This window comes from Oncorhynchus mykiss, chromosome 5 (assembly GCF_057628025.1).
Source record: "Oncorhynchus mykiss isolate SJ-2025 chromosome 5, ASM5762802v1, whole genome shotgun sequence".
Taxonomy (NCBI): Eukaryota; Metazoa; Chordata; class Actinopteri; order Salmoniformes; family Salmonidae; genus Oncorhynchus; species Oncorhynchus mykiss.
The window spans coordinates 46,498,486-46,520,502 of record NC_143026.1 but is presented as its reverse complement, the minus strand read 5'-3'; the positions used below and the strand labels follow the sequence as shown (position 1 = coordinate 46,520,502).

At 41.8% G+C, this 22,017-nt stretch overlaps 2 protein-coding genes across 3 annotated transcripts in view; one reads left to right on the top strand and one right to left on the bottom strand.

Moving 5' to 3' along the window:
- Positions 1-375: 375 nt before the first annotated feature.
- On the bottom strand, positions 376-18,837 carry rcl1 (RNA terminal phosphate cyclase-like 1). Its single transcript, NM_001160621.1, is given in 9 exon segments — positions 376-544; positions 3,721-3,824; positions 9,259-9,415; positions 12,199-12,324; positions 12,563-12,687; positions 12,929-13,003; positions 17,171-17,346; positions 18,115-18,186; positions 18,687-18,837. Coding segments are annotated over 9 exon segments (1,140 nt in total). The 3' UTR covers positions 376-390.
- A 2,014-nt stretch (positions 18,838-20,851) lies between these two features.
- LOC110523952 (GTP:AMP phosphotransferase AK3, mitochondrial) overlaps positions 20,852-22,017 on the top strand; it is a 38,108-nt gene continuing 36,942 nt past the window's right edge. The window contains exon 1 of one of the 2 annotated variants that reach the window (XM_021603116.3): positions 20,852-21,351. In XM_021603116.3, coding sequence (XP_021458791.1) covers positions 21,171-21,351 — 181 coding nt within the window. In that variant the 5' untranslated portion in view covers positions 20,852-21,170. The remainder of the gene's footprint in view (positions 21,352-22,017) is intronic. The other variant, XM_021603117.3, reaches the window with a different exon arrangement.

Sequence of the window (22,017 nt, the reverse complement as noted above, 5' to 3'; positions counted from 1 at the left end):
GGGAGGAGCCTATTAAAGAAACCCTTTTAGTACGTCATCAGTTTGAGGATACCATTGATAATTTGGTGAGTTTAAATCCAAAAACTCACTTGGTGTTAGTCAATTTAAATGATGGGAAATAATTGATCACATCATTTAAGGGTTAATCGTGACCTTCGATTTGAGCACGTGACCTCCATTTACAAATATCCTCAACATAAAATGTCTTAATGGTGTTACTACTCCTACTGCACAATGTTATCCAAATGGCAAAAAATATTTAAAATCATTAAGCTGACTGTTGATTTAGAACGTGCCCAAATACATTTAAATAAAAATCTAGAAAAAAAATGATTTATCCAAACACCCCCGCAATTCAAGAACGACACAGGTAGTAAAATACTGTAGTCTTTATTTGATTGATTTGCTGATGTTGGTATAGCCGGCTCCAACACAGGTCATCAGTACTTTGTCTCCTCCTTTCCTCTCGTCCTCCGATGGTTTTTGAGTCTCGATCTTGAACATCGTCTGGAAGAAGTCTCTCATGTGTCTGAGGAACTCAATCCTGAGAGGAGAGCGAGAGTTTAGGTGGGTTGGGCTACTCAAATACAGCAATACAACACAAGACAGGCTAACCTCAGGGAGATTTGTTATTTTACAACAGAGTCAAATACAAAACACCAGAGCATCCTAGAAAAAGGCCAGAGGGAACATCAAACACTGGAATACTGAGAAGCACTGTGACCCCTGACAAGGGTGGCAGAATTCCAGGAACTTTTAATAAATTCCCCTTTCCCGAAATCCCTGTTGGAGGATTCCCGAAATTAGGAGGGAATAAGCAGGAAATCTGGAATCCTCCAACCAGGATTTCTGGAATTCTGGAACAAAACATTCCCGAAATTTTGCAACCCTACCCCTGACCCGGTGTGTGATGTCAGAGTAGATGACGGGGGACAAGCACTGACCGAGGACAGTGTGTGCTTTGGAATGCCTTCAAAAACACCAAACAGCAGCTCAAAGGTCTTTGTGATCACCCATACACAACAACATATACACACACAAAACAGGAAATGGATGGACCGTCCAAACATACTGTAGAACATCAATACCTAGAACTCAGAATCCAAAATTGGACGATCCACACTCACAGAAAAAAAAAAGCACAGAGAGCTGTAGTCCTGCCTAGCTGCCTCAGAAGGTGATCAGAGAACCATTGAGATGGCACTGCCAATCTTCAGTTATCATAGTACTGTACTTGACAGGGACACAGCACCGGTACCATGATAACTGAAAATGGACAGTTCATAGTTCATACTCTGAGAGGACTGGAACCCATTCATAATGACAATAGCATCTTCTGTTCGGGGGGAGTTTTACATGTTTTTTTTTAAAGATCCCTGATGCTCGTTCTGAATGTTAAAATGCATCGCTTGCGATACGGTTTTGGAAACATAACGCATCTTTCATTTAACTATGCAAGCCAGTTAAGAACAAATCTTACTTACAATGACAGCCTACCCCGGACGACGCTGGGCCAATTGTGCACCTCGCCCTATGGGACTCCCAATCACGGACGGATGTGATACAGCCTGGATTCGAACCAGGGACTGTAGTGACGCCCCTTGCACTGAGATGCATTGCCTAAGACTGCTGCGGCACTCATATCAGAGAGAAATCATTTTACTACACACCTTTTTAGGGTTAGGGCCGGGACGATACCAGTATTGCGGCAATGAAACAAAACACAAAGCGTTTAGCTTCTTTAGGAAAACAGCCCTAAAATGTTGGAAGCAAACATCATTATGCTGTCATTATTTTCCAAGCTATAGCACACGGTTTTACATACAGCAGGTTTTTAAAGGACCAAAGAATTTGGTCTGCGTCACATGTTCATTTTTGCCATGGATTTTTTTTTTTGATTTGCTATCAAGCTTGTTCTGAACACGCGTGTGTACGCGTAACTGGGGAGGAAGTGTATTTCGTCAAATGAAGGTGCAAAACTGTGACAGAAAGTGTATATTTTTTATTTGAATGATTCTTTCTTGCTGATAGGGAAGGGTAGTGCGTACGGCCCAGTACATCACTGGGGCCAAGCTTCCTGCCATCCAGGACCTCTACACCAGGCGGTGTCAGAGGAAAACCCTAAAAATGGTCAAAGACTCCAGCCACCCGAGTCATAGATTGTTGTCTCTGCTACCGCACGCCAAGCGGTACCGGAGCGACAAATCTAGGTCCAAGAGGCTTCTAAACAGCTTCTACCCCCAAGCCATAAGACTCCTGAACATCGAATCAAATTGACCCCCCCCCCCCATGATGATGCTACTCTGTTATTATCTATGCAAAGTCACTTTAATAACTACCTACATGTACATATTACCTCAACACCGGTGACCTCGCACATTGACTCTGTACCAGCACCCCCTGTATATAGCCCTGCTATTGTTATTTACTGCTGCTCTTTAATCATTTGGGGGCGGCAGGGTAGCCTAGTGGTTAGAGCATTGAACTAGTAAGGTTGCAAGTTCAAACCCCCGAGCTGACAAGGTACAAATCTGTCATTCTGCCCCTGAACAGGCAGTTAACCCACTGTTCCTAGGCCGTCATTGAAAATAACAAAAAAAGGTTCTTATTCTCTTAATAAAAAAAAAAAAGTTTCTTAATTCTTAAAACTGCATAGTTGGTTAAGGGCTTGTAAGTAAGCATTTCACTAATACCTGTTGTATTTTGATCACGGGCATATGTTTCGAAAACCAGTTTGAAAGCGATGATTGACATTTCTAAACAGAAAAATATTGTCGAAATTGTAGTTGACATGGAGCCAACCGTGGGCGAATGTGACCGGTAAAAACCCTGCGTGAGAAGGAGTAATGAACCCGTTGTCCCCGACAGCCACATTATCACTGCCATGCTATCAGGGGATCGAAACACACAACGACAAACATGTACAAATGTCAACACACATGTACAAATGTTAGACAGAAGGATACCAGTTATTTACCTTTATGGCTCAGTCTTAACTTTCTCTATTACAGATGCAGTCAAATAAAGTCACCCTTGCACGATTCACTATTTCTAAAATATATTGAAATGTAAAACTGTGTTCACATGTGTATTTGTTTTATATATCCTTTTTTTTTTAGATCCAAACAAACATGTATTATTTTCACTTTAAAGTAAAAATGGCCTGGACGAAATCATTCAACACTAATTAATTTGGTTGGAGGAAAATTCTTGTTTACTGTGTAATTTCTCACCTGTGGTAAGTTGCAGGTGCCTTTTACAGGGTAAAGAAAATAGCCATTCAACCAGTTTTGAAAAGAGAAATCAGAAAATGTTGCTCCATTCGAAAGGGCAAGGGTGCCAATATTCTCGACCGCATCTGTAGGATATTAATGGATTGGATTTCATTTCTCAAAATGTTCTCATAAAATAATTAAATACAACATTAAAACAGATGTACCAATAAAACATTATTTTGAAGTTCGTAGAAGAACCAGAAGCATTCACCCTAAATTTTTGCACAAATCGTCAAACAAAAGATTCAACAAAAATGTGGCCAAAGGTTTACCGTAAATGACAACAACTATTGTAAATAACAACTTGTTGGCTTTCCACTGTCAGGTTAGTCCCTTTTTGTTTGACCACAGCCAGTTTAAATTCCAGCTATAGGAGAGAACTTTGGATCGCAGGTCCTGCCAAACAGCTTACTGTAAAAAAAATATATATAAATAAATAACTTACGTGTATGGAGAGAGGTGGCCGAGCAGCACTTTAGATACATCTTGTTGACCCAAGGTCATGTACACGAGAGCCAGGCTTTGATTGGCTGAGTCGATGCAGCCGCCCTGAAAGAGAGAGCGCAGAGTGGTGGGTGGGGGGGGGGGGGGGGGGGGGGGGGGGGGGGGGGGTGAGTGCATCAGAAACAACAACATAACACACCGACGTCACAAGGGGAGAGGTCCCAAAAAGCTCAATCCCCTCTAAGATAAGACCAAATGTGGCGGCACGGCCTTACTTAGAAGATAACAAAAAGCAGATTAGCCTGATCATTCTATTATTCAAAAATAAGAATTGACATAACCCAACTTGGAACATGAACAATCTTAACATGGTAGAGACAACAAATACACCAACTCTAATACTGAAGTGTACTCAGTACTCAGACTTCCCAGACAGACAAGGTTACAGTCCAATCATCTCTGTCAATCCCCTTGTAGCTTCTCGACATATGACATTTTAGTACGGTTGGGCGATAGCATTGTCTATCGACGATAATTGACAGCCATCGTCGATGGTGATGACATGAGGTGACAGATGGTTTGAATTTGACTGATGCCGCACAGTAAAAGTCTTGCAGGGCACACAGCAGAGCTGCCCAACCCTAGAAAAGAAAAAGAGTTGCCCAACATCTTAGATTTACTGAAGAGCACAGAGGTTAGTCTGGTCGACAGAGGCTAGTCTGGCTGTGAATCCCGTGCTATGTGAGCATGCAGTGTCAGTGGCCTTCTTTATGCCCAACATCTGGTCATCAGCGTGAATATGATTAAATCACTTAAATCGGTTTTTCAAATAACTAAGGCAACATTGTCTCCAGTCATTATGTGTTCCATGATACTACTGTGAATCCAAACAATTCACTGTTTGTAATCTCCAGACAGTCAGTCTGACCCGATGATCCGTCTAGGAAAGGTATGTCCTGACTCCTGATGAAAAATGTAACAGAATAAGGACATAAGATAAAATGTTGAAATCATATAAGGCATGGTCTGGACCTACCATTTAAAACAGTAACATTGCATCATGGGTAGGGCTGTGGTGGTCATGACATTTTGTCAGCCGGTGATTGTCAAGCAAATAACTGCCTGTCTTGCGGTAATTGAATGTTAATTAACCTAAACACGTTTAGCATCTCCTAGCTTCCACATTCTAAAACGTCAAATAAATCCATTTAATATAGCCTACACAATCACAATAAATCCATAATTTATCTTAGACAGGTCTAAAAGAAACATGAAGAAAATGTATATTTCAGAAGAACAGAAAAGCATACTCAGTTGTCCTGATGTTAGGCCCTGATCTGGCTACGCCATATGGCTGTGGGATACACTAGTTCATTTAGAAGACACGATTTTATTACAATTCCACGTCATTATTTTTTTTTTGCGCTCTATCGACTACTTGTGGCGGGCCCAGGCGCCTACAGGCTGACTCTGGTCGTCAGTTGAACAGTGTTTCCTCCGACACATTGGTGCGGCTGGCTTCCGGGTTAAGCGAGAGGGTGTTAAAGAGCGCGGTTTGGCGAGTCATGTTTCGGAGGACGCATGACTCAACCTTCGAATCTCCCGAGCCCGTTGGAGAGTCGCAGCGATGAGACAAGATTGTAATTGGGAAGAAAAAGCCTCAGTGCCATTATCTTCGCGAGGTGATTGAAAACAGGTATGTCAATTTTAAGCCATACCTTTGAGATTTTTTTTAATTACTTGAACAAAATATATTTCTCAGAGCAATTGTATTAGAATAAAATATACATTTCCCCCTTTTTTTAAGCATACAATATAGTTCAGCATTTGTATTATTTATTTTAGTCATTTTGCTCATCTTTATCAACGGTGTCAATAATTTCAGACCCCAGTGTATTTGGCATCTCATCAACTGGTGGAAAAGAAATGGTCAAATTGAATTATAGTAACCTAGGTCCAGAAAAATACCTTGAATGATTTTGCCTAATATTTTGAAGAAGGGAAAGGGAGTGCTACAATCCACTGTCTAATATGCGTAGGCGTAGCCTGCCTCAACCACACAGAATATGAAGTTTAAAAAGGCTGACATCATGCTTGTTTGTCATCATGCATAGAAAACCACCAAAGCGCAAGACATTCTGACATTAAGGTAACATATGGGTGAGTTACTGGACGAATACTATCAAATCATCTAAAAGCGAGAGGTTCAAGTGTACCTACTTCATTTCATATTTAACAATTTGCCAAATGCATTGTATTGATTTCAACTCTAAAAGAGATGAATAACTATTCAAATATTAAAAGACCACTACTTACAGCCGCTCTCCTTGTCCCTCATCTCACCAGGGGCTCCAAAACATCTCCCGTTTACTACGACCACTACGCTTGCTGCCTGCCAGCCAGCACTACTGATTAGCCACTGAACAAACACAGGTGTGCATCGCATGTCCTCCAAAATAAACTCAACCACCCTTATATGCTTCAAACAACCATTCCCAGGAGACACCAGTGACTCTTCTATCTCCTAGTCTTACCCTTCCCTCCTCTTGGCCAATGAGGAGATTGAAGCAGTCGCTCTCCACGGGCCTAGCTTAGTAGAGAAGTGAGCAACAATATTCACCATTCAAAACAAATCATCAAATTCTTCTGGCTAACTGGATTCACATGCTCTTATGAAAAGGGGGTGACCAGTGTGAGTCAGGAGGAGAAAAGTGAAGTCAGACTCCGCAGCTTTTTTGTTGTTGTTGATAATTGCCTTTTTCTTTGGGGGAGTTGTGCATTCTCAAAGACGTGAGGCGAGTTTTGCATCACATCGTTATCATATTACCACTTATAGATAACATTCAATGACATAGCGTTAACCTCAATTTATAATCCATCGCCTTAACCACTTACCAAACATTAACACTTCTAGAATTGCGCTGGTTAAAGACGTGGAACATATTTATTCATGAAACCATCAACTATAAAATCACTCTCGCTACATAAAGCACTTCAGTGTAATGTTGTCTAGATTGGTACAGTCACTTTATAGACAGACTGACATAAATCAGATTTTTTGTGTCTCTGACTCGTGCGTGAAAACCGACCAGGCACGGGTAATCTCATACAAGTCCAGGCTCATTTTCACAAAGCGTCGTGAAGGAGTGTTGATCTAGGATCAGTTTAGTCTTTTAAATCATAATGATTTAGAGGGGGAACTTGATCCAAGATGAGCACTGCTAATCTGAGACGCTTTGCAAATACGGGCCCAGATGTCCACAGCACATTAAGGTCTGTCAGACACATACAGTGCCTTGCGAAAGTATTCGGTCCCCTTGAACTTTGCGACCTTTTGCCACATTTCAGGCTTCAAACATAAAGATATAAAACTGTATTTTTTTGTGAAGAATCAACAAGTGGGACACAATCATGAAGTGGAACGACATTTATTGGATATTTCAAACTTTAACAAATCAAAAACTGAAAAATTGGGCATGCAAAATTATTCAGCCCCCTTAAGTTAATACTTTGTAGCGCCACCTTTTGCTGCGATTACAGCTGTAAGTCGCTTGGGGTATGTCTATCAGTTTTGCACATTGAGAGACTGACATTTTTTCCCATTCCTCCTTGCAAAACAGCTCGAGCTCAGTGATGTTGGATGGAGAGCATTTGTGAACAGCAGTTTTCAGTTCTTTCCACAGATTCTCGATTGGATTCAGGTCTGGACTTTGACTTGGCCATTCTAACACCTGGATATGTTTATTTTTGAACCATTCCATTGTAGATTTTGCTTTATGTTTTGGATCATTGTCTTGTTGGAAGACAAATCTCCATCTCCGACTCCATCAGGTTTTCTTCCAGAATGGTCCTGTATTTGGCTCCATCCATCTTCCCATCAATTTTAACCATCTTCCCTGTCCCTGCTGAAGAAAAGCAGGCCCAAACCATGATGCTGCCACCACCATGTTTGACAGTGGGGATGGTGTGTTCAGCTGTGTTGCTTTTACGCCAAACATAACGTTTTGCATTGTTGCCAAAAAGTTCAATTTTGGTTTCATCTGACCAGAGCACCTTCTTCCACATGTTTGGTGTGTCTCCCAGGTGGCTTGTGGCAAACTTTAAACAACACTTTTCATGGATATCTTTAAGAAATGGCTTTCTTCTTGCCACTCTTCCATAAAGGCCAGATTTGTGCAATATACGACTGATTGTTGTCCTATGGACAGAGTCTCCCACCTCAGCTGTAGATCTCTGCAGTTCATCCAGAGTGATCATGGGCCTCTTGGCTGCATCTCTGATCAGTCTTCTCCTTGTATGAGCTGAAAGTTTAGAGGGACGGCCAGGTCTTGGTAGATTTGCAGTGGTCTGATACTCCTTCCATTTCAATATTATCGCTTGCACAGTGCTCCTTGGGATGTTTAAAGCTTGGGAAATATTTTTGTATCCAAATCCGGCTTTAAACTTCTTCACAACAGTATCTCGGACCTGCCTGGTGTGTTCCTTGTTCTTCATGATGCTCTCTGCGCTTTTAACGGACCTCTGAGACTATCACAGTGCAGGTGCATTTATACGGAGACTTGATTACACACAGGTGGATTGTATTTATCATCATTAGTCATTTAGGTCAATATTGGATCATTCAGAGATCCTCACTGAACTTCTGGAGAGAGTTTACTGCACTGAAAGTAAAGGGGCTGAATAATTTTGCACACCCAATTTTTCAGTTTTTGATTTGTTAAAATAGTTTGAAATATCCAATAAATGTCGTTCCACTTCATGATTGTGTCCCACTTGTTGTTGATTCTTCACAAGAAAAATACAGTTTTATATCTTTATGTTTGAAGCCTGAAATGTGGCAAAAGGACGCAAAGTTCAAGGGGGCCGAATACTTTCGCAAGGCACTGTATGTCTCTGTAACACAGTTGAGGGCTTGACTCAATCACAACATGCAGGACACTGTTTGTTTACATGTTTACCCACATTCCCTGTAACGATGAGCTGAGTCTGAACTCTATCTGAGAGACGGATGTCTCACTCGCTCTGTGAGAGTAAACGTGTCTGGTATGTCTGGTATGTACTCAACAGCTGTAATGACTGTTAGACATGATAGTCTGTTTGCGTCACTGAGGGTAAACACCGCACACTGAGAATAGCAAACATTTAGCCTTAAAACAGATGGTGATTTGAATGTGTGAATTAACAAGTCCAGACACTTAATGTCCGGTATGTACTCAACCGCTGTAATGACAGTTAGACATGATAGTCCAGGTGTCCCTTGGGAAAAAGGTTTTCTGATCTCCATGGGACCTTATGGTTAAATAAAAGGTTAAATAGTACATTTAAAGTCAACAAGAGCTTCAACTTGACTTGAGGGCTACAAGTCGATTTAAAACACATTTTACAGGAGTCCTGAGTGGCTCAGCTGGTAGAGCATGGCGCTTGCAACACCAGGGTTGCGGGTTTGATTCCCGGGTGGGACCAGTACAAAAAAAGTGCACCACGCCCTTTGGCTTGGGTTTCGATTGATGGTGTGTGTGTTTGTTTGTGTGTCACCCACCCTGTAGATCTCCTCCAGCAGTAGCTTGGCACAGTTTCTTCCCAGGTCCTCAGGCAGCACAGGGTCTCCCTGCCCCTGGGGGGTGGACACCTGCTCTGCACTAAGGAACGTCCCGTTCAGGGTCTCAGCCACCAAGGTCAGGCCAAAGCCCGGAGACCTGAGGGAGAGAAATCGTCCGTGATTGAACGGCTTTCTGGGGAAAACAACCTTATCAATGCGTGTATGCGTCACTAAGTGAAACGCTAGCTACTATTTGCTACTCGAAACAGTACCCTTGAACCTTGAAGTGGACTAAAACCACTTTTGTTAGTGCGACCATTAGCGCTGAGCGATTAACCAACATTTCTGTGATTTTTCCATTTTTAAAACGAACTGACCCGACATCTGTTCCATTATCGTAATTCCATCTCTAGATTAATCAGATCCTACAATTTTCTACGTAGTTTAGCGCAGAAAATATGGTAATTAACTACAATGACCATAATCCATGACCATAATCCGCACCTGCTGGTCTGAGAGAAGGGCCAGAAAAATGCACAATCGCGAGGGAGAGAGCAGTTGTTTTGTGAGGTGCCTCTACCCGAAAATACATGATCTCAGATCGATAGTTGGTATTCAGCAGTCATAAACGTATGCCTTATTTACGTTAAGAACTACTAAAATAGTGGTTGTCAGACAGCATAGTCAGCAGCTCTATAGAGATGAGGACTTTGCTATTTCGTTCCAAGACATCAAATAGGCCTAAAACAAATGTAATATACACAACAAAAACATTTTAGTAAAGTCATGTGAGTAGTAGTACTGGGCAGTCACTACCATCATGGGACTTTAATCATTTTATTCTGTATTGTTACATCACTCAACCCACAATGCATTTAAATGTAAAAAAAATAATCATTTATAACCCAAATCAAAAAACTATTATAATCGCTCAGCACGAGTGATCAACATGACTGATGACAAATGTTTCCTATGATAAACAGATTGTGCCTCATCAGAAATGTATGCTTTGGCAGTTGATTAAGCAGTGAAAACTAAGATCATCAAAGGGGAACATTGTTAATCGATTTTGATTAGGGATGCACATTTTGGTCAATTGTAGGTACTGTTTGTGTGGAGTGAAACGTCTAGGGAAGCCAACGGCTCAGCCGCAAAGTGGTAGGCCACACAAGACTACAGAACGGGACTGCCGAGTGCTGAAGTGCATAGCGCCCAAAAATTGTATTTTGCAACACTCACGAGCGAATTCCAAACTGCCTCGAAGCAACGTCAGCACAAGAACTGTTCGTCGGGAGCTTCATGAAATGGGTTTCCATGACCGAGCAGCCGCACACAAGCATAAGATCACCAAGCGCAATGCCAAGCGTCGGCTAGTGTGGCGTAAAGCTCGCCGCCATTGGACTCTGGAGCAGTGGAAACACATTCTCTGGAGTGATTAATCGCGCTTCAACATCTGACGGACGAATCTGGGTTTGACGTATGCCAGGAGAACGCTGCCTTGACCCAATGCATACTGCCAACTGTAAAGTTTGGTGGAGGAGGAATAAATGGCCTGGGGCTAATTTGACATGGTTCGGGCTAGGACCCTTAGTTCCAGTGAAGGGAAATCTTAACGCTACAGCATACAATGACATTGTCTTCACCTCAACCCCCTCGAACACCTTTGGGATAAATTGGAATGCCGACTGCGAGCCAGGAATAGTCGCCCAACATCAGTGCCCAACCTCGCCTATGCTGAATGAAAGCAAGTCCCTGCAGCAATCTTTCAACATCGAGTGGAAGACTTCCCAGAAGAGTGGAGGCTGTTAAAGCAGCAAGGGGGGGGGGGGGGGGGGGGGGAGACTAACTCAATATTGATGGCCATGATTTTGGAATGAGCAGGTGTCCACATACTTTTGGTCATGTAGTGTATATTATTTAACAACTACTAATGATGCAGGCAATGTAAAACATTTGCCAAAATGCAATTCACTGGAAAACACAGTTCTAAACAGCACACCTGATGCGAGAGGTTCCACATGTGACAGAGATGAAAAGCTCCGTTAGGAACTTAGAGGGCGAATCGAACGATGCGGTGGATGGGTTGATAACGTTACTAGGATTGCGCCTTTGGCTTCTGGACAGCGAAAGAAAGTTTATATGAAAACCAATAGAACGGGAGAGAAATCCTGTTTTCAATGGCATATGGAGGAAGTCCTTATTAAATAATTGCCTCCATGTTTCTATGGTCGGATTTTGGCTAGGCTACTTTGAAGCGGGTAAGACATTGTCTCATAATTTGAAGTAAAACTTCAACCAGGTTTCAAACAGTGAAGTATATGTTTCGAAAATGCACACTGCCTCTAATTGCACGGTGGCAGGTAACATGCCGAGAGCCTGCCAAACGTATTGCCTCTGCACTCAAATGCAGGACGGGCTTCAATTAGGAGATGAGAAATAAAAAGAATCCTCCTTTTCATCAAGGCCATCAAAACTACTTTTAACTTGCATCTTGAATGGTTGCGCAATGACTGGGCTTATAAGAGCACGTTTCACTCCAGCAGCAATTGGCTGCCGCTCTCGCTGTTCCGACAGGTGATATTATTCCACTGAATTTCCACCGTCTGGTGTGCATGTGATAAATAAGATACTAGACGAACTAACAGAAATACACACGGTCCAATTTCATTCCACTAAACTATACAAATGAACCTATAGACCAATAAGCATGACCGGTCAAATGGATTTTCGGCAGCTAGCCAATTAACATCCCTAGTTGAGTAGTTTGCCGCCTCCTTTCTTGAAAAGTAAATCTTCCAGCGTCTCTTAACTATAGCCCCATCTAGTGGCCAAAGTCACAGCACCAGAGGAAGACCACGGTTGACTGAAACGGAGAGGGGTTACCTTCGTTTTCCTACGCTATGGACGAATGAATATGACACAGGCTGGGAGGTGACTTACTTTCCAGACTTGTCCCCCTTCATGTGGTCTGTGTAGATGTAGATATCAGGAATGAATTTATTCAGTATGCTTCTGGCAGAGTCCACTATTCTGTTGGCCATCTGTGGAGAGACTCTAACAGAGTATCTGTACGACCAATGTCAAGGTGTGTAACAATTTCCATTGTCTCCGTATAACGGATCAATAAAGTTGTGTTATATGAGCCAGGTAAAGCAAGGTGGCAATGACAGAAAAATACAAGAACGTAAACAAAGACAAAAAGACCTAACTGCCAGACATTTTGCTGGTGTCAAGACTCTCGACAACACCATAAGAGAAAGGACAAAAGATTCAAAACATTTAATTAAGAGACTGAAAAAGATACGCTATTCCTCTGATCCGCTTGATCTTGCCAGGCTCTGACAGTTGGACGGGACGGAGAGTCTTGCGAACGGGACACGTAAACAGTACCTCGCCTCCCCCACCTGGAGCCATCCCCCTTTTCACTACCTGGACACAGGAAACACAATCGTCTTTATTTATTTAACCAGGTAAAATCATTCAGAATCAATTCTTCCAAAAGCCTGGCAAGTTGCAAAAAAAGTCTCTACAACAAAACATTATACCAAGAACACATTCCACCACATACCAACGAAGAGTCCCAGACAAAGATAGCAGTTATACTGTATGTCATATGAAGACAGGTAAACCCATACACAGTAATGCTAGGAATGTTCTCTAAAAGCCTCACCTTCAGTTCCAGCCCCTCTCCATCAATCCCAAACCTCTTCATCACAGGAATGGACGTATACTTGAGTTGGTCAACCTGGAAGAAAGGGCGAGAGAAGAGGTTTGGTTTTCCACTTATACAACGTTTACGAGCACGTCTCCATTCAGCATGTGTGACCGAGTGGAAATCACAACCCCCTGCATCAGAACAATTTAAAGGACAATTCCGCCAACTATGTTTTACAAACAAAAACAATGCGCCCTCCCCCTCCCCCTCATTGAATTAACTTGTGGCACAGTCAATGCCACGCATGGCAAGAAGGCTGAGGGATTGCCGACCACCATGGACAAGCTCACTCTCCCCAACTGTTGCATTATTTTACGACCAAAGCCGGCTGTAGACAATGATCAGCTAGGGGAAATCCTATTTTTTTTTATATTTTGATGCTAATTGGCAGCATCTTGTGGTGCTTTTCATGACAACTGGGAACTCTGAAAAATACTAGGTCAAATCATACCACCACCCCCCCCCCCCCAGTCGTCTTGAACTCTGAACTCTCTGACTTCAGTGTATTCTTTTGAACGCTGCATCAAACGGACAAGGAAGGAAGGCTTCATCAGCGCGTCACACACCACTTTGCAATGAACTGGAAAACATATACTTAGTTGTTTGAAACCGGAACGTTTTAATAAATATTATGACGCCTTTCTTTCTTGCATCAAAGTAGCCCCATTAGATCTCCTCTCTTTCTAAATGTCAAACGGATATTTTCATCTCCGTCACATGAAACCGCTCACATGCGTAGTGCCCTTTTGACAACAGTGTTTCCCAGCTAATTGCATTATGGAACATTCACGCATAAGCTTACTGCCTTGTGCGCATTGCTGCACTTATGTGAAGAAATAATAGTTTATCAACATTTTAAGCTAAACGTTCTGATCCGTTGTATCAGACGTCCCTTTTTACATTTTGATGTAACCTACGCCTACTGGTTATATGAATTTGGGATCCATTGTCCCACGACTGTCCCAGAGTCTGTTGGGAATAGGCTATTACTTTAATCGACAAGCTGACCAATATCACAGGTAGCTTAAAGTTTTCAACTATAGCAGATTGACATAGGCTAGTGATTTCGCACTTCGTTACTCATCTTGTTGGCAGAGGAAGAGTAAACGTGGACAGTTATTCTAACATGTTCAAAGTGCACGTCAGCATTTCGCTAAGTTCTTTGTTTCTGGTCATTTTGAGCCTGTAATCGAACCCACAAATGCCGATGCTCCTGATACTCAACTAGTCTAAAGAAAGCCAGTTGCATTGCTTCTTTAACTAGCACAAGAGTTTTCAGCTGTGCTAACATAATTGCAAAAGGGTTTTCTAATGATCAATTAGCCTTCTAAAACGATAAACTTCGATTAGCTAACACAACATGCCATTGGAACACAGGAGTGATGGTTGCTGATAAATGGGCCTCTGTACGCCTATGTAGATATTCCATTAAAAAAATGTAAAAGCTGTTTCCAGCTACAATAGTTATTTAAGTACACTGTATTCCTGATCCATTTGATATTGTTAGAATGGTCAAAATGGTTTTTCTTTCAAAACAAGGGCATTTCTAAGAGACCCCAAACTTTTGAACGGTAGTATAAAATGGAAACAGCAGATGGGAGACATTTTCTAAAGATCGACAACATTTGTATTCGTTCGACAGGGGCGGATCTTTCTTTTGGCTAACATTATTGCGACAAGGTGTTTCGAATAAATTATGATTGCAGAATAAGTTTGAAGGTACGCAGGGCACACGATGTCATCATGTAACGAACTATTAGCTCCACTTTTAATTCTAAATGCCTACTGCTTGCAAAATCATTCCCCCCCCCCCCCTTCCCAACTATAAAAACGAGGGTTCTTTACAGGACACGGATTGTCCCGACCTGACTTTTAAGAACGCCCAAAACGCTGGCAAGTTTCCCCATGGCACGGACCGTGGCGATACATTGGCTCATGGGAATTATTTGAATATTAGTCAATTATTGCATTCTATCCATGCTGGCTTTCACAGGCTACTCGAGGCATGAAACAAGATAGGCGTTTGGGCATATAGGCTGCCGCCAATTTATTTGATGCGCAGTTGCCCTAAATAGGTCATGGAAACACTTCAACCCCTACATTTTGACTCGACATTTAATTAAGTTTAAGCGAAAACTTGTTTAAAGTGCGACGTCATTATGTCCAGCGGTTTTTCAAGATACTTAAATGGAAACGCAACCTAGCAGGCAATTGTTGCATCTATTTTCTATGCGAACTTTCTAAACGTCTACAACAACAAACTCACTGGACAAGTAAATGGAAACATAGCCGTATGGCGATACTCATTAATATCGTGGCATGGAAACAAAACACATAGCGGATTTAACTTCTTCAGAAAAACTACCCTAATGTTGGAAACAAAAGTCTCGTCAGCCAGTCTCACGTATTATTTTCCAAACTATAGCACAGAATATTTTACATAAAGCAGGTTGAGGACCAAAGCATTTGATCTGCTTCATGTTTTCATTTTTTTGTCATGAAAAACATATTGCGATACTGGTATTGTCACAGCCCTAAAAACATAGCTACTTAAAACCTTGACAAACAGAAAATTCATCCCTCCCCATCTTGTACCCAGTTTTTGAAGGCTTGACAATCTCATTAAACTTTTTGGTGCTTTGTAACAAAATGTCTTTCCATTCCTCAAAATGACCAGTGCACAGATGCTGGAATTAAATGTTGGACAAACGTGCGCAGGTAACCTACAGGAGACTTTTGAAGTAGCCTAATCAGATTAAAACATTGTCACTGGTTGTGTTTATGCCAAACATAAAAAGGTAATACACTTTAAATTTTAAATATTTTGGCTATATTGAAATGTTCTAGAAGTGCGAGGAACAGATGCTCAGATGGTAGAGGAGGCAGAGCAGACGGAGTGTTACTGGGAGCATGTGTGGCCACATTATTATATATTTTACCAGATAAGTTAACTGAGAAAACACTCGTTTACAGCAATGACCAGGGGAATAGTTACAGGGGAGAGGAGGGGGGATTGATGAACCAATTGGAAGCTGGGCATGATTAGGTGGCCATGATGGTATCAAATCCAATAAAATGTTATTTGTCACATGCGCCGAATACAACAGATAGACCTTACCGTGAAATGCTTACTTACAAGCCCCTAACCAACAACGCAGTTAAAGAAATACAGTTAAGGAAATATTTACTAAATACACTAAAGTTAAACATTTTTTAAATAAAAAGTAACAATAACGAGGCTATATATGGGGGGGTACCGGTACTGAGTCAATGTGCGGGGGTACAGGTTAGTCAAGGTCATTTGTACATGTACTGTGGGTAGGGGTAAAGGGACTATTCGTAGATAATAAACAGTGAGTAGTAGTAGTGAAAAGAAAATGAACAAAAAAAAGTATTAGGGAAAGATTGGGAATTTAGCCAGGACACTGAGGTTAACACCCCTAATCTTACGATAAGTGCCACGCGATATTTAGTGACCACATATTTAGTAAACACCCCATCCGTAAGATGGCACCCTACACAGGGCAATGTCTCCAATCACTGCCCTGGGGCATTTGGGATATGTTTGTTTTTTTAGACCCGAAGGAAGGGTGCCTCCTACTGGCCCTCCAACACTACTTCCAGTAGCATCTGGTCTTCCATCCAGGGACCGACCAAGACCAACCCTACTTAGAACCAGAAACAATCCAGCAGTGGGATGCAAGGGGGTTAGGCTGCTGGAAAGGACGACTTGAGAGAACGATGACCCGCCACATGCGGGATAAGACTGCTAATTAGCCTATTGCAGTTCTGAACAAATTATCTACCTACCACTATTGTCACCATGAATGGTGGATAGAGAGCAGGATAGACAGTCAGACAATATTGACAGGTGGTATTGTTAGCGCGAGGGAAAAGCATAGTGCATAAGGGAAGTACCAAAACACCTTGATCTGCAAGCAGATGAGGAAATGTGGCTAGGGTGGAAGAAATAATATGGTAAAACTTGCAAAAAGGTGAATGTAAATCAGGGAAAACACACATTACCTTCCCCTGTGCCCAATGAATACATTTAAAAAACACCCACACAAAGCAAAAATAAATACGTTTGTCAATCCTCTGCTATTTTGGACCACTCCCCCACCCCACAAATCTTTTTAACTGCCCCTTAGCCAGCCGCTACACATGTATATATAAGAAAGGGAACATGGGTCTAACCGAGGGGTCAGTAGGGTCATTGGTGACCCCCTTCAGCACAGCCTTCAAAGGGTTCTTCATGAAGGGAGCCAGCATGAGTAGAGCTTCCAGGTAGTAACCCACAGACCGCTGGGTGTTACACTCATGTTCCACCACACCACCATAGAGCAGGCCCGGCTGGTAGAACAGCACCGTACCTACAGGGCAGAGAGAGGAGAGGGTTGTTTTCAGTGCGGAAAGAATGTTTTCAAACTGGATGGTAGTACATACAGTTGTCCAATTGAAGCACAGTTTGTTGTTTTCTGTTGTAGTGTGCCCTGCTACGATGTGCCCTTATAAACATGGCCCAGGACAGGGATATCAGTCTGGCCTGCCTGGTCTCTGGGTCTAAGGAGTTGAAAAATGGACGCAGAAACGCCTAGGAACAACATCAAAAGCAGACATTCGGAGCATGTACACATATGCAACTACACCCACGCTAGCATGTGCATATCACGCCTCGCAAATGCTGCGTTCCAACATCAATGACACTGTCGGGGGTGCCGCGGCGCCACGGTCTCCAAAACATATGGAAACATTTCGCAACATATAAAAAAAAAAACATTCAAGAGCTGAACTGCAACATTCATGTTACAACCAGAAAAGAAAATCAGGCTCAGGATTACAAAATATGACCTGTTTTCGGTAATACCATGTTCATTCTCCTGGAAGGGCTGATGAGTTCCTTCCTGTTTTCCCACTGTCAATAACTTGCCCCTTCAAACATGTGCTGACCTGTGTGTGTGTGTGACGACGACTGAAGTGTGTGTAAAACTGAGGTCCTGCCAAGGACAGTTGTGTATATGCATGCATCATGCATTCAAAAGTTAGGTGGCTGCAGAGTACAAACAAACCCAATGACATTGGAATTCAGTAGTGAGCACGACAGACGCTGGGGTCTGTGTATCCATCTGCCCATGGTTTACCTGTTTGGTTGATTTCTATTCTGGTCCCATTGGTTACCTTGTCCAGAAGCCGGATGAAGCTGGCTTCAAAATCTAGAACATACACAAAAAAAACATGTCAATAAAAGTGTGCTCAACCCCAATTACAACCTTATCTATTTATTAGGCACATGCAGCATTTACTTGACTGTCTACAAACAGCTATGGGATATTTTGCAGAATTAAGGGTGTGTGTTTATAGAAGCATGATTTTCTATAGAGCTGAACCAAAGGAGTGTTAAGTCTTTGGTTGAACACAAATGCTAGCTGGGTAGTGACTGCTGCCTAGCTAATGTTAACTAACAAAACCCTCAAAAATGATCAATGAATATTCATTGTTATGTAGCTATGATCCTACTGTATCATGCATTAGATGTTGTCCAATAACTTAGCGGGTTGATTAAGTTATATGGCATTTGTGCCAAAAAGCAACAATTCAGTCTACTTGGGCGTGCTGTAATGGATGAACTTTAACTGCGTAGTAACAGCTAGCTAGGTAATGCTAGCCATATGTAATAATGCGACGCCACATTGGTGTTTTGCAGTCCACTTACCTCTAAGTCCTGGGTTATCGTCTTTAGATCGTATGTTTCTGATTTTGACTCTTTTGCCACTTAGAGTTGACAACACTAGTCGTTGTCTGAAAAAATTACAACCATCGTAAGTGAGTCCCTGGCTTGCCATGCTGTTGTTATTTCCACACATGTGTTCAATACGGGGAGTCGAGAGAGTAAAGGGTTGACTACGGGACGCCACGAGGGACATAAAGGGCATTTTAAACGTGGTATTCGTATTAACCACCAGATGGCGCCCTAGCATTGCTTTAAACCCGTTATCTCGAGCTTTATCTAACACTACAGGACACAAAGTTCAGTAAGAGAGTGTTAATGGCTCACACTGTGACAGAAATACATCACACCGTGATGAGAAACATTTTGACCGTGGGTAAATATCAGTAATTATTCAATTATTTATTTATTCTCTGACCAAAGGGTCTTTGGTTAAAATAAAAGCCTATGTAAAAAAACACATACCCTTATGGCACATTTCCATACAGGATATTCCATTGTTCTCGAGAACCAAAGACATTAAACAAGGCATTCTGCCTTATCCCAAGGATTCTCAGCTTTAATAAGCACTGTTTTAACATTTAGAAACTTCAATAATCATCGGTTGCGATACGGTTTTTGAAACATATGGAACTTTCATATCCACAAAAAATCAGTAAAAATTAAACATATACACTTACTGTAGCAGGTTTGCACAGATCCATCAGGTTGTGTGCCTCCAGCCGACAAACTACACTTCAAGCACGTTAGATAGGTAATTAGCACAGGTAATTAGCCTCTGTCTTCTGTAAACAAGCGCTGTAACATGGACATATCCCCGTGTGGGAACACTAACCCTATAAAGGTGTGTTGTAATTTAACTTTTTACATTTTTTTGTTATTATTTCTCACTGATATAAAAGATGTTTCCAAAACCGTACCGCAAGCGATGCGTGTTAATGTTCAGAACAAAACTCCCCCGGCCAGAAGATACCATCAGGAATAGATGCTAAAGGTAGTTAGCGTCTATGAATGGGATAGATTTACCTCAGTGTTTTACCCAAAAGGCTCAGACTTTTCTGTTTCCATCTATGCGGGTCGAGCTCCCTGGTGTCAGAGAGAGGCCCCCCAAAAATGTCAAAGACTCCATCCACCCAAGCCATAGACTGTTCTCTCTGCTACCGCACAGCAAGCGGTAACAGTGCACTAAGTCTGGAACCAACAGGACCCTGAACATCTTCTACCCCCCCAGGGCATAAGACTGCTAAATAAGACTTCTAAATAAGACTGCTAAATAAGACTGCTAAATAAGACTATTCTAAATAAGACTTCTAAATAAGACTGCTAAATAAGACTTCTAAATAAGACTGCTAAAAAAGACTTCTAAATAAAACTGCTAAATAAGACTTCTAAATAAGACTGCTAAAAAAGACTGCTAAAAAAGACTGCTAAATAAGACTTCTAAATAAGACTTCTAATTAAGACTATTCTAAATAAGACTTCTAAATAGCTAATGAAATGGTTACCCGGACAAACTGCACTGACCCTTTTTTTGCACTAACTCGCTTGTACTGACTATGCACACTCCCACATACTTACACTGACACCCCAAAACACACATGCACATACTACATACACCCACACACACATAAGCGCACGCATGCATACTGATGCTACACACACATTCACACACACACACACACACACACTGCTGCTACTGTCTATTATCTATCATGTTGTCTAGTCACTGTTGTCTACCCCTACCTATATGTACATAGCTACCTCAATTACCTCGTACCCCTGCACATCGACTCTGTACTGATACTCCCTGTATATAGCCATGATATTTTGACTCATTATTGTTAATCGCCATTCATTGTGTATTTAGGCCTATTCCTCATTTCTATTATAATTGTTTATTTATCTTTAACTGCACTGCTGCATAATATTTTTGTCTGATGAGTATTTGTCTCTGCTAAAACAGGAGTAATACAGGCCTAGTGCACTAATTTAGTAGATTTTTGTCTTTATTTTTTAAAATTAAAATGTCTTTATATATAATATATAAATATATACTTGATCTATCAGTGGGTGCTGCAGTACCCTCAGCACCCTTACTTCTGCGGCTATGTATCCAGGGTTTATTTCACGGTCATTGGTTTATATTATTCATCATTGGTCTTGATGGATGTGATGTGTGGATTGAAGCGTCCTCACGTACCCTCGGTGCAGCGCAGCCAGCCGTGCAGCGCAGCCAGTCGAAGCTGTTTTCTCATTATGAACTACCTCATCTATCCGCGTGAAGGTTTTCAGGAAAAAAAGGCTCATTTGAAGGGACAAGCTTAGACTACTGTAGGAGACGCCCACAGTAGGCGATTGCACGATTGCGCACAGTGGAAAGACTTAGACATCCAAGGCCGCTTGAGCGGAAGTTTCCTTGTGTAAATGCACAAATAACAGTTTCATGGGAAGGACAATACTTGTCTTTATATGGTGGTTACAACATTAACACAACATTGGAAAATGCTTCTACAAAGGATATTCCGGGCGGTTATCATGGGACCTCCGGGCTCGGGGAAAGGCACTGTGTCGGGGCGCATAGTAAAAAGTTTCGGATTAATGCACCTTTCAAGTGGGGACCTTTTGAGGGCCAACATTAAAGCCAAAACAGGTAAGATTAGATCAGGGTGCAGTTCTAAACCAATCCACCTACGCAGATAACGGAAATGGCTGCTGTGGCTGATTTTGAAGTCATGCATAATGCATTAGTCAGTTTCCTCGACGTAGTCAGAATGTTCTAACTTGCTTGTGTCGTTCTCATGCATGACCGAAGCAGTTGTCACATTAGATAGGATAGATGTTGCTATCATGTTCTTACGTTTGTGTGAGTGGCTATTAATAGGGTTACTTTCAATAACCAAAATCATAAATCTAAATCAATATGAATGTATGGTTTAAAGCCGCAATCAACAGTAGAAACAATAACAACGCGTTTTATCGCCCGTTTCAGTAAAAAACTGAGGGATTGGGGCTGGAGAAATTTAACCAAGAGCTATCGATGCAGGGCCGGCACTAGGCTTTTGGGGGCCCTAAGGTGAATATATATATATATATTTTATTTAAAGTAGATTTCCTTCAGTTCTACACATTTTGACATGGGAGTTGAGAAAATGTTTTTGCATTTTAGCATGGGGTGGAGATACATTTGAGCAGTTTAAAGCTATTTTTCTGAAATTCTACACATTTTGCCATGATTTATGCCATGTTAATATGATATCTGAGTGGAGACAATCAATGGGGGCCCCCTGGAGGTCAGGCCCTGGGCAAGTGTATTTTT